A 12,708-nucleotide genomic window follows, 5' to 3' on the forward strand; every position below is an offset into this window, starting at 1 on the left:
TCCCTAGCACTTACTGCTATCTAACAATATCTACTAAGCACTTTACTTAATTATCTTGTTTATTTTCTGTCTTCCCCACTAGAACGTAAGCTCCTTGAGGGTAAGACTTTTTGTTTTTGTCAGTTTCCTTTCCTCTGTGTCCCTAACACTTAACACTGAACAGGGGCTCAGTTCATGTCTTTTCAATAACTGAATGACTCTGCAAGAAAACAAACTTACATAGGACTTCTCATTATAGTGTCTTGTCATATCCCACCATGGTGGTGCTACTCCCAGTGATATGAATGTCAAAGGCTTCAAGATTAAAAAAAAAAAAAAAGGATTTTATATTAATCTGCAATGGGATTAAGCTGAGGGCCAGATAAAATTCTTTCATTTATTGCATCATTAGTCTAAAGGGGCTGATCTGGTCTTCAGAATACACATCAAGCTTGGGGGCTAGAAACATACCACCAGAAGTGAGGATGCCTTGCTTCTCTCAGACACAAACCACGTGCTTGGTCTCTCCGTGTCTTATAAGGACCATGGAATACTACTGTTCTATATCCACTGACCTTTTCTACTGGGACACTGAGGTCACGTCAGCCAGCCAATCAACATTTATAGAAAGTCAATTTGGTCCCAGGCATAAAACAAATAAATAAACAAAAAACAAAGCAAAACAAACAAACAAAAAACAACAACCCAAAAACCCTACCTTTAATGTTTTCATTTTGGTGGAACGTGACTGACAGAAGAACAAGTAAATGATACAAATACTTAAATTAATTTCAGACACTAATAAGCACAAGGAAGATTAATGAGAACAAAGTCACAGATGATAACTGGGCTGGGGATGGGTTCAAGAGGCTGCTTTTAGATAGGCTGGTATTTGAAGAAGTGATATTGAATTAAGGCCAGAATGAAAAGAAGGGGGAAGCCATGGAAAGAGCCTTCCCAGTGGATGAAAGTGAAAGGAATAAGCTGAAGTGTGGTGAGTGCTGGGGAAACTGGGAAAAAAACCAGATGTCTGAGAAATGGATAGAGACCAGATCATGCAGGGCTCTGTGAGACACAGTAAGGAATCGGGATTTTATGCATAATGGGAAGCCATGAAACAGTTCTGTGGAGAATGGCCATAGGGGGCCAGGATGGGGCAGGAGGTGGGGCAGTGTGTGTGTGACTGAGGCAGGAAGACGGTAGGAGGCTGTCTGTTGGCCACGCCAAAAGTTATGCTCTTTACCCTTCTCAGGCTCTCTCATCCCTGATGTTGGTTTGGGTTCAGTCCGTGACTGGATTTCCCAAAGAGTACGAAAAACAGAGAGGACAGGTTCTACTACATTCCATTTCAGGCGCCATTCTTAACCCAAAGTGCCTTTTTGATAGAAGCTGCTGAGACTCTAGTCAAAGAGTGGGAGTCAGACAGCAACCCCAGCTGCACGGTTTCCCCGGTCCTCGCTATAAAACCACAGAAGTCCTCTCCTTGATCTACCCACCAGCTTCTCTGCACAGGCTGATGCTCCATTTTTAGGATTTCTAGGCACACAGTTCTGGATTCTTTTCCTTTGACACTAAACACTGCCACAATTCCTTTAAACATATTTTACAATGCTCTCTACCCAGAAGCTACTCTATAAATATTAATAAAAATCACTACTGTTACTCTACTTAATCAAAGAGCCTATGTATTTCTTCCTGAGTACTTGTTACAATTTGACTTATGGCAATATTTACTTAACATGAGTGGCTCTTCACTTAACACTTGGCCTTTTGACACTAACCACAGTTTAAGTAATGCAAGTGCCAGCATGCACTCATATGTGAAAAATATTCACCAAAGAAATATTAGCAGCAATAGCACATAAATTGCTTCTTCATTTTTAGAAGACTTGTAGAAGCTATTCTTAAAAGTAATTTTAGAGACTAGAAATATTCCAGGTAAAGTGAAAACACTCAAAACATATTATTCTTCTACCTAGCAGGAAAGATTTAATTGTCCCCTACAAGCATATTATCTCTCTTTCCAGAGGCGTGTTGGGAGACATGATTGGTGCCTAGTTTATAAGTTAGCTCATAAATAGGGGAGGGAGGAACTCTATTACTAGAAAAGATAATTTAACACAGAATGGGCAAACATAAAACAGTAGGCCATGTTTAACTGTATTGTTTTTAAATACAAAGTTACAGTGAATAGTTCTCTAAGGGGAAAAAAAAAAGTTTTACTTTAGAGAAGAGTGAGAAAACCTGATGGCAAATTTTAGAAAGAATTTTTTTTTAAATTCCAAGAATATACTGAGTAGAGAAGCTATATATTTTAGGGGCTTGTGAAAGGTTTTAGAATACTCCTATTTGAAGGCAAAAAGAGATCTGTTTTTCAGGCCGGGCCCACCCCAGCTTCATATGTTAAAAAAACATTATGAAAATAGGACGAAATAATGTTTTGAGTCCTCTGGGCTCACCGGAATACATTGTGTAAGTGTGGCACATGTTACTAGTGAACACTACCCTACACACTGTACACTGACTGTACAGTTATGGGGCAAAGAACATCCTGCCTGTTAAGAAGAGTAGGCAAATGAATTCCTACAGGGAAGAAAATTCAAAATTCTTTATTACCATGCTGAGGTGAGAGAATTCAGTGGTATCAATTTGCATGTGCATTCAATCCCAATTTGACAGCTATATTTAAATGAGTCTCAGGTACATAAAAAGTAAAAGATAAAACTAGAGGTTGTTAACAATTATATCACTTCTATTTCTCAACTACCTCAAAGCAAAACATGAAGATGCCTCTGTAATGAGAGAAAGGAGGAAAATATATTGAAAGAATGACTTTAATTGACAGGACTCTTGCTTGTTCAATATGAATGGTGTGTTTATATGTCATGTTATAATGAGATAAGAAATTGTGATAATAGCTTGTAGGAAGAGATAAATTGGAATCTAAGACAAATAACAAACTTTACACTGAAGGCAATTCAAAGAATGACAAAGAACAATAAAATACTCTAAACATTTTACTGTCTATAAAATCCACAGATGTGTCCCCTTCCCTCCTTCCCTCCCTTCCTCTCTTTCCCTAGTACACCCTCAAGGCAGAGCCCTCTATGAATTTACAATGTTGAATACATGGCTTTATTTCAAGAAAGTTCATGAATAGATAGAGCAGGGTTGGCAGCTGCACAACTACTGTTAAGAAAAATGAATAGTGTTTCTTTTCAGTAGCATCTCTCCCTTTCTTTTTAAACTGAGTTGACGTGCCCTTCATTCTCCAGTAAAAACATCCGGAAAGGAATGCAATATTGAGGTGTTTTGATTTCTAAAAGTGATATCAGTGTGCTCCAAGGTTTTTAATAATGAAATTCTCAAATTTATTTTTTTGTACTATCAAGAGGTTATATTTTATATCTGTAAATCATAAGCAAAATTAAAACATCTTGAGGATTACAAGATTTAGTCAGGCATTAAAAAAAAAAAATCTCTAAGTCTTGAACTTCCACATATGTAACCAATTCAGAGAGGGTATCTTATGGAAGTTATTCATGGTTCTGAAGGACAGATTTAGAAATTCACAGAACTGAAAGGGTTCATGTTAGATTACTGCATAAGGATAAAACATTGAGGTTTTGTGGAAATCAATGTACTTTACCCAAAAAGTGAAATACAACCTGTGGCTTCAGAATTTGGGGAGCTAGTCAAAGGAAAATTATATTTTAAACAAATGTTAATTAAAATTGAAATAAAATACCATTTAATAGTTGATTTAGCTGACCCCTTCTCTTGACTATTGACAATAATAACTATATTCTACTTTAAGTACAAATAAAATGTCAGAATTATAATTTAATTCACCTATAGATTCCAAGTTGATATTTAAAAATAATAATATAGATAGTAGTGAACAAAAAACTAAGTTGCTATAACTAGAAGATGCAATTTTATAACTTCTTTTAAATTTCATCCATTCTTCATATGAATTTCCAACGTTAGAGAAATCATTTTGAGATTGATTATTTTAACTCATCTAGTAAACACTAATTAAATATAAAGCACCAAAAAGGAAAAACTGAGAATCTGTAAAAGAACTCTGTGGTCTACTGAGAGAAGCTTCAAGATCACCACAATTTTCTATAAATTTCTATATTTTTCTGAGCAAAGAAGTAACTAGGTACCTGTGTTTCTTAATGTCATTGATCCCATTCTTCAGATTTCCCAGTCTTTCTGTTGGATTTTGCCTAAAATAATAATTTTTTAAAAGAAAGTTTATAATAATCATGCTTGAGTGAATTTTAAATTAAAATTTAGCATTTCTTCATTCATTCATTTATTCATTCAACCATATCCGTAGACTAGGCATCTGAGTAGAGGGAGATGAAAAACACATGCCCCCCCTCTAGAAGAGCCACAGTCAAATTAGAGTTAGGAATATATTCATATTATATCTCTATTTATATCTATATATCTCTTAGTGCTTTAAATGAGCTAGAACAGGAGGGTGCTATCTTACAAACTCTGCCGAGAAAACCAGGGAAAGCTTTAGAGAATTATTTACACTTCAGCTAGAATCATAGAAGCATGCAGAAATTTCTGTTGACAATCCACAGCTAAGTTTCATGTTCTAAATTTACTAAATTTTAATGTTTTAAAAAAAGTTCAAATGTGCAAAACAAACAGTGGCAAAATGAAGTTCAAACAAAATTCTATAACTCTTCTCTTCTCCAATAAATTAGTTTCCTTGGTAAATAGAAATTTGGAATAATTTAAAATAAAGTCAGGAGCATGATCCAAGATGGTACATGAAGCACCTGAACTCACCTCTTCCTATGAACACACCAAATATACAACTACATATGGAACAATTCCCTCTGAAAAAGACCTGAAAACTAGCTGAACAGCTCCTTCACAACAAATAATAAAAGGGTCACATCTAGGTGGGTAGGAGAGGCAGAGACACAGTCTCTCCAAACATCACCATTCCCACCCCCATGTGGCAACCCACAACCAGGAGGGATCTCACAAATCCAAATCTTCTCCCTGACTACCAAGTGGTTCATGCCTCACATCAGAGTGCCAAACCTTGGGATCTGAATGAAGAGATAGCCTCCAAAATGTCTGGCTTTGAAAAACAACAAGGCTCATGTTCAGGAGAACCAGAGGGCTGTAGGGAACTGAGATACTTTTGTTAAGGGTTGGCTCACAGACTCACTTACCCCAGTGCAAAAGCAGAGTTTGAAAGGTACCTAGACTACATGTAAAGGAGATTAATTTGCTAATCTTAAAGTGTCTGCCAGAGAAGCAGGGGCCTGTTGAGACTCTCTCTGGGAATGGAGGTGCCAGCAGGTGCCATTTTTGTACTCTCCCTCTACCTCAACAGTGCCAGTGAGCATGTCCTAACCCAGTGCTGCCCTGTGGCCCCACAAAAGCCAATGGGTGTACCACAGTCCTGCATTCTCCCACTGCCTTGTTAATGCCAGAGGACACATGCAGTCCACGTAGGAGACACATTAGACAAGGTAGACTTAACAGATATATACAGAAAATCCATCCAAAAGCAGCAGAATACACATTCCCGTCAAGTACACATGGAACATTCTCCAGCGTAGATTAAACGTTAGGCCACAAAATGATTTTCAACAAATTTAGAGAAGAGTTTCAACAAATTTAGAGAAGATTGAAATCATATCAAGTGTCTTTACCAACCACAATAGTATGTGAAACTAGAAATCAAGTACAAGAAGAAAACTGGAAAAATCACAAATATGTGGAGATAAACAGCACACTATTGAACAACCAATGGGTCAATGAAGAAATTAAAGTATACATCAAAAATACCTTAAGACAAATGAAAATGGAAATATGACTTCTCAAAAACTACAGTATGCAGGAAAAGCAGTTCTAAGAGGGAAGTTCATAGTTATACAGGCCTACATCAAGAAAAAACCCAAATAAACAATCTAACTTTACAAAAGAACAAAGCCCAAAGTTAATAGAAGGAAGGAAACAATACAGGTCAGAGCAAAAATAAATGAAACAGAGACTAAAAAGAAAACAGAAAAGACCAATGAAGCTAAGCACTGGTTCTATGAAAAGATTAAAAAATTGACAAATCTTTAGCTAGACACACCAAGAAAAAAGAGAGGGATCAAACAAATAAAATCAGAAATGAAAGAGGATACATTATAACTGATACCACAAAATGCAAAGGATCTTAAGAGACTACTGTGAATAAGTATATGCCAACAAATTGGATAACCTAGAAAAAATAGGTAAATTCCTAGAAATATATAATCTTCCAAGACTGAATAGTGAAAAAATAAAAAATCTGAATAATTATTAGTAAAAAGATTGAATCAGTAATCAAAAACTTCCCAACATCTACCATCAACTGTACCATCTACAGTTGCATCAAAAAACTAAAATAAAGTAACTTTGGAGTAAATTTAACTAAGGTGGTAAAAGACCTGTACACTGAAAACTGTAAGACATTGATGAAAGAAATTAAAGAAGAGACAAATAAAAGGAAAGATGTTCTGTGCCCATGCATTGGAAAAACAGTGTTAAAATGTCCATATTATTCAAAGCAATCTATAGACTCAATGCTATCCCCATCAAAATCCTAGTGACATTTTTTTTATAGAAAGAGAACAAATAATCCTAAAATCTGCATGGAAACACAAAACACTCCAAATAGCCAAAGCAATTTTGAGGAAGAAGGACAAAGCTGGAGGCCTCACATTCCCTGATTTTAAAATATATTACAAAGCTATAGCAATCAAAATAGTATGACATTGGCATAAAAACAGACACATAGATCAATGTAACAGAATGGAGAGCCCAGAAATAAACCCATGCATATATGGACAATTTATTTATGGCAAAGAAGGCAAGAATATACAAGGGGGAGAGGATAATCTCTTTAATAAATGGTGCTGGAAAAACTGGACAACCACCTGCAAACAAATGAAACTAGACTACTATCTCTCATCATACACAAAAATTAACTCAAAATGGATTAAAGATTTGAAAGTTAGACATGAAATCATAAAACTTCTAAAAGAAAACATAGGCAGTAAGTTCCTTGACATTAGTCTTGGAGGTGATTTTTTTGAATCTGACGCCAAAAGCAAAGGCAACAAAAGGAAAAAAATAAAATAAATGAGACTATATCAAACAAAAAAGCTTCTGCACAGCAAAGGAAACCATCAACAAAATGAAAAGGAAACCTACTGAATAAGAAAAACATTTGCAAACCATATATCTAATAAGGGCTTAATATCCAAAATATATAAGAAAAACTCATACAACTCAAAAGCCAAATCAAGAAACAATCCAATTAATCATGGGCAGAAGATTTAAGTACACATTTTCCCCAAGAAAATATAGATGGCCAACATGTACATGAAAAGATATTCCACATAATCAATCACCAGGGAAATAATCAAAATCACCATGTGATTTCACCTCACACCTCTTAGAATGGCTAATATCAAAAAGTCGACAAGCAAGTATTGGCAAGGATGTGGAGAAAAGGGAACCCTTGTGCTCTGTTGGTGGGGATGTAAATTGGTGCAATAACTATGGAAAACAGTAGGGAGTTTCCTCAAAAAATTAAAATGAACTACCATATGATCTAGTAATTCCACTTGTGGGTATTGGTCAAAAGAAAATGAAAACACTAATTCAAAAAGATATATGCAACCCTATGTTCATTGCAGCACTATATAATAATCAAGCTATGGAAACAATCTAAATGTCCATCAATGGATGAGTGCATAAAGAAGATGTGAGATATACCATGTTTCCCTGAAAATAAGACCTAGCCAGAACATCAGCTCTAATGCATCTTTTGGAGCAAAAATTAATATAAGAGCCAGTGTTATATTATATTATATTATATTACATTACATTACATTACATTACATTGCATTACATCACATTATATTATATTATATTATACCTGGTCTGATATTACAGTAAAATAAGACTGGGTCTTACATTAATTTTTGCTCCAAAAGATGCACTAGAGCTGATGGTCCGGCTAGGTCTTATTTTTGGGGAAATACAATATAGATATAGCTATAGATGTAGATGTAGATGTAGATATAGATGATATAGATATAGATAATGGAATATTACTCATCCATAAAAATGAAATCTTGCCATTTGTGACAATATGGAGAGATCTTGAGGGTGTTAAGTGAAATAACTCTGACAGAGAAACACAAATACCATAGGATATCATTTATATGTGGAATCTAAGAAGAAAACAAATGAACAAACAAAACAAAACTTACAGATTCAGAGAACAAAATAGTAGTTGCTAGGAAGGAGGGGGAGTGGGGGATGGACAAAATGGGTACAGAGGGTCAAGAGGTCCAAACTTCCAGTTAGAAAATAAATAAGTTGTGCTGATGTAATATACAGCATGTTGATTATAGTAAATAATATTGTAGTGCATATTTGAAAGTTGCCAAGAGAGTAAATCTTAAAAGTTCTCATCACAAGAAAACCATTTTTTTTTTTTTGTAATTTTGTATGGTATTGGATGGTAACAAAACTTATTGTGGCAATTATTTCATAGTGTATACACATATTGAATCATTGTATATGTGAAACCCATGTAATGTTATATGACAATTATACCTTTAAAAATAATAATAAAATAAAATAAGGTCAGAGGAGTACTTTTTTTAAAAAATGAAGATTTAAAGAGGGCATGTAGTAACATTTTATCATCACCACTGATTTTCTCTCAAAAAAAACAAGGTTGTAAGTTAATTACTCCTTTATCAAATTAGGGTTTGTGGTTCCATTTTGCTCTATAACAGATAATTCCTAAAGATAACCTGAAAATTGTATATCTCTTTTATACTATAATTAAGTACTGTTGTTCTATAACATAAGATAAACTCAAACTCCCAACATAGACTGCAATACAGAAAATGATTTTTTGTAAATATAATTTACCATGTTTCCCCGAAAATAAGACTGGGTCTTATATTAATTTTTGCTTCAAAAGACATATTAGGGCGTATTTTCAGGGGATGTCTTATTTTTTCATGTACAACAATCTTCATTTATTCAAATACAGTCATGTCATCTTCTGGAACATCGTCATAATGTACTAAATGCATCTGTCTGGCTGATGATCATAACTGGGGTTTATTTGCAGGGTAGGTCTGACTTTCAGAGAAACATGGTACATAGAAAAGTTCAAAAAGTAAACATATACCTAATTTAAAATGTGTGGAAACAGAAATAAGAAGCCTTCACAGTTTCTCCAAGAACAAGGGGTTTCTAATTGTCATTCTCACCTGCAAAGCCTCCGAATCAAATCCTCAGGTCGTCTTGTAATTTTTCTGGGAAAATCCATTTTTTCAATTCCTTTGAGAATCATATTGTAGGTCATCATTTGATCAATCCCAGAAAAGGGTGGGCTAGAGGAAACACAAAATAGGACACTAGGACCAGCATCTGAGACACATTTACAACTAAGTTCCTTCCTTCCTTCCTTCCTTCCTTCCTTCCTTCCTTCCTTCCTTCCTTCCTTCCTTCCTTCCTTCCTTCCTTCCTTCTTTTCTTCTTCCCTCCCTCCCTTCCTCCCTCTGTCTCATTATTTGTTTTATGATAAATCTGGATACACAGTAGAAAATCATTCCATTAATTTCACATCACAACTAATTACACACACACACACACACACACACAAGTAATTTTAGATCATCACTAACATGAACAATTAAGGAGAGGGGCGGAAATTGACAGAGAGGTGTGATTTCGTTTAGACAGAGTGGATATGAAAAGACTCTCTGACAAGTTGACGAGATCGAGCAGAGGTATGAATGAAGAGAAAGAGTGAATGAGTCACACATGGAGAGACCTTGAGGGTATGATGTCAAGTGAAATAAGTCTGACAGAGAAACACAAACACTGTAGGATGTCACTTATATGTGGAACCTAAAAAGAAAACAAATGAGCAAACAAAACAAAATGCAGAGGTTTTCAAGAGAGCAAGTACAAAGGGCATGAGTCAAGAATGGGCATGGGCTGTTCTTGGAGCTGTGAGGAGGGCAGTGTTGCTGGTGGAGAAAGTCAGCAAGAGACAGGGATGTAAGAGAGGAGCAAACGTCACATAGATCTAGTGGGCCACGATAAGGACCTAGGAATATGTTGTGAGTCAAATGATCGAATTTACAGCAGCCAGAGGAAGCTATTTTTAATGTGTGGAGTATAAACGGTGACAGTGAAAGTGGTGAGAGAAGGAAGGCCGGATAGCCCGGACTAGGACAGTAGTGGTGAAGGTGGTGAGATGTGGCTGGATTCTGATCTATTTAGATGGAAAAGTCAAAAAAATAAAAATAAAAATAAAAATAAAAAAAAAAGAAAAGTCAACAGGATTTGCTGATGAGGTGAATGTGGTGTGTGGTATAAAGAAAAGATTCAAGACTGATGATCAAGTGTTTTGACCTATAGAATGAAGCCAACATTTATGAAGAGATGAAAGACTAGAGTAACGTAGGAGTACAGAGCAGGTTATGGGAAAGAGAATCAAGAGTTATGTTTTGAACATGAAACAGAGATGCAAAGAAGGCAGTTGAATTTATGAGTCTGGCATTCAGGGAAGAGATTAGGGCTGAAGATATGATTCGGAGGAGTCATTAGAAAATATTTATGACCATGGAACTTGATGATATCACCCAGGGAGTGAGTAGAAGGCAAAGAGATCAAAGAGTGAAGTGGCCCAATATTGAGAGGTCAGAATGATGAGAAGGACCCAGCAATGGATAGTGAGATGGAGCCACGAGTGTGGGAAAAGAAATGAGAGAAATACTGTGAAGACAGTATTTCAAGGAAAGTGTTGCTAAGATGAGTAAGAAAGCACTGGCAATTGGCCACTTGGTTCAGATAACATTTTAATGCATATGCTTTGCCTTTAAAAACACTTCAATATCTATGCTCTTGTGTCATTTAATTTTTGAAAATTCATGAACTACTCACTATTTCTTGGTCATGCTTGAGACCTTTTGATACAGCGAATTCCCACTTTCAGTAATAAACTTCAAATAAGGTCAGTGCACTAACTTTTCAATAATATATGTTTCACTTGTAAAGAAAATGAGGTAGGAAACAAAGACATTGCTATAATATTTCCAACTGATTTTTATATTTACAACTATATTGTGTGTTTTTTTGGTTTGAGTTCTTTTCTCATTTTCATTTACCGCCTGACTCTAAAGTTCAGGGCATTTAAAATTAACTTTTCTTGTGCCCTACCCTGAAAACCTTTACAAACAATTTTCCAACTTTTTATGACAGCTCAAGTCACCTTAGCAACTCCAAGTTATTGTGTTCTTTTCCCCCTTCTTTATTCCCTCATTTTATTTCTTTACTCCTTGTAACAATTTATCCCAGCTGGTGAAGACCGAAATGTATATTCTCCAGTTATCTACAGGAAACATCAGGTGTCTCTTAGAAATGCAGTTAACAAATTTCCCAGGAATGAGGAACAAATTCATGAAATAGAATTCCATGTGTTCCAAGACCTTAAGCAACTTTCCGTCTAAATGACTGAAAACTCTTCTCTTCTTTCCTTCAAAATCTTAAGCAATTAATATTTGAAACTGATTACAGATACTATAATCTTTCATATCTGTTTGCTCAACGAATGTAAATAGGAAGTAGAATGTAGTCACAGGTAATCTAACACTTCAATTTGTAAGTGTAAAAAGTTCAAGAAGATTCTATGAAACTCTTTTGATGTAAAACGTGTTGAGACTTGAATCTCCATCAATGGTTTCATTCTAGAATTTCTTATGCCATTCCAAATGCAAATCTTCCCTGAAAATATCTGGTTATAAAGATTTATAAAGATGATCAAATCAGTTCATGAGGGATGGAGGTACAAAACTGAAAAGGAAACTGATCTGAATCTTGTGTGTGTAGTGTGTGTGTGTGTCCCTGCATTATACCACATGGCATATGTGTGTAATGGAAAATACGTCTTGTCACATTTAGAGTCAGAAGATCTGGGATCAAATCACTGAACTCTGGCAGGTCGCTCACTGCCCTGGTTTTCTAATCTATAAAATTTAAATCATAAAGTAATCATAATAAAATTTAAATTATGAAGAAATAATTAAAATTCCTGCTTTAATTTCCACACAAGTTTGTGAAAACAAAACTAGATAATATGCATGTAAGTGCTCTGTAAACTGCAAAATGCTTTACAAATGTGAGCTAATATTATATATAGCCTATATATGTATGTGTGTGCTCATGTGTGCATATAAATGAATGTGTGTGCATGTGTGCGCATGCATGTTGAATATTTTGCACCTTGGATTCATTAATATGGCTCTTTAATTTCTTTGGGAGTGACAATTCAATTTTAACTGATAAAACCCCTGCTGTGTCTTGTCTCTGTTCATTAGCACCTCTAGAAAGGCGCTGACAAGGGGAATAAAATTTAAATCCAGCAATGTTGCTTTCTCGTAGCATTCCTGGTTAATGATTTATTGGGAAGATGGCTAAATTTAGTTTAATTGATTAATGAATTTAATTGAACTATGATTGCTATTTTCTCAATTACAAACCATATATAAAAGGAAATAATAACATAGCTTACAACTTCAATTCTTTTTCTTATTCTATGCTAAATTATCAAAACCACACACTTAATATGTTACCTATAATAACAGGGCTTGCCATTTTAGATGAACTGTAGCATTC

General features: G+C 35.2%; 1 protein-coding gene across 1 annotated transcript in view; it reads right to left on the reverse strand.

Moving 5' to 3' along the window:
- Nucleotides 1-12,708, reverse strand: part of PRKG2 (protein kinase cGMP-dependent 2) — an 85,476-nt gene that overhangs the window by 6,047 nt on the left and 66,721 nt on the right. Inside the window, exons 15-16 of the mRNA XM_081047884.1 lie at nt 9,294-9,416; nt 4,152-4,214 (exon numbers count right to left, since the gene is read on the reverse strand). Of these exons, the coding sequence (XP_080904010.1) occupies nt 4,152-4,214; nt 9,294-9,416 (186 nt within the window). The remainder of the gene's footprint in view (nt 1-4,151; nt 4,215-9,293; nt 9,417-12,708) is intronic.

Source organism: Rhinolophus hipposideros (genome assembly GCF_964194185.1).
Source record: "Rhinolophus hipposideros genome assembly, chromosome: 1".
Taxonomy (NCBI): Eukaryota; Metazoa; Chordata; class Mammalia; order Chiroptera; family Rhinolophidae; genus Rhinolophus; species Rhinolophus hipposideros.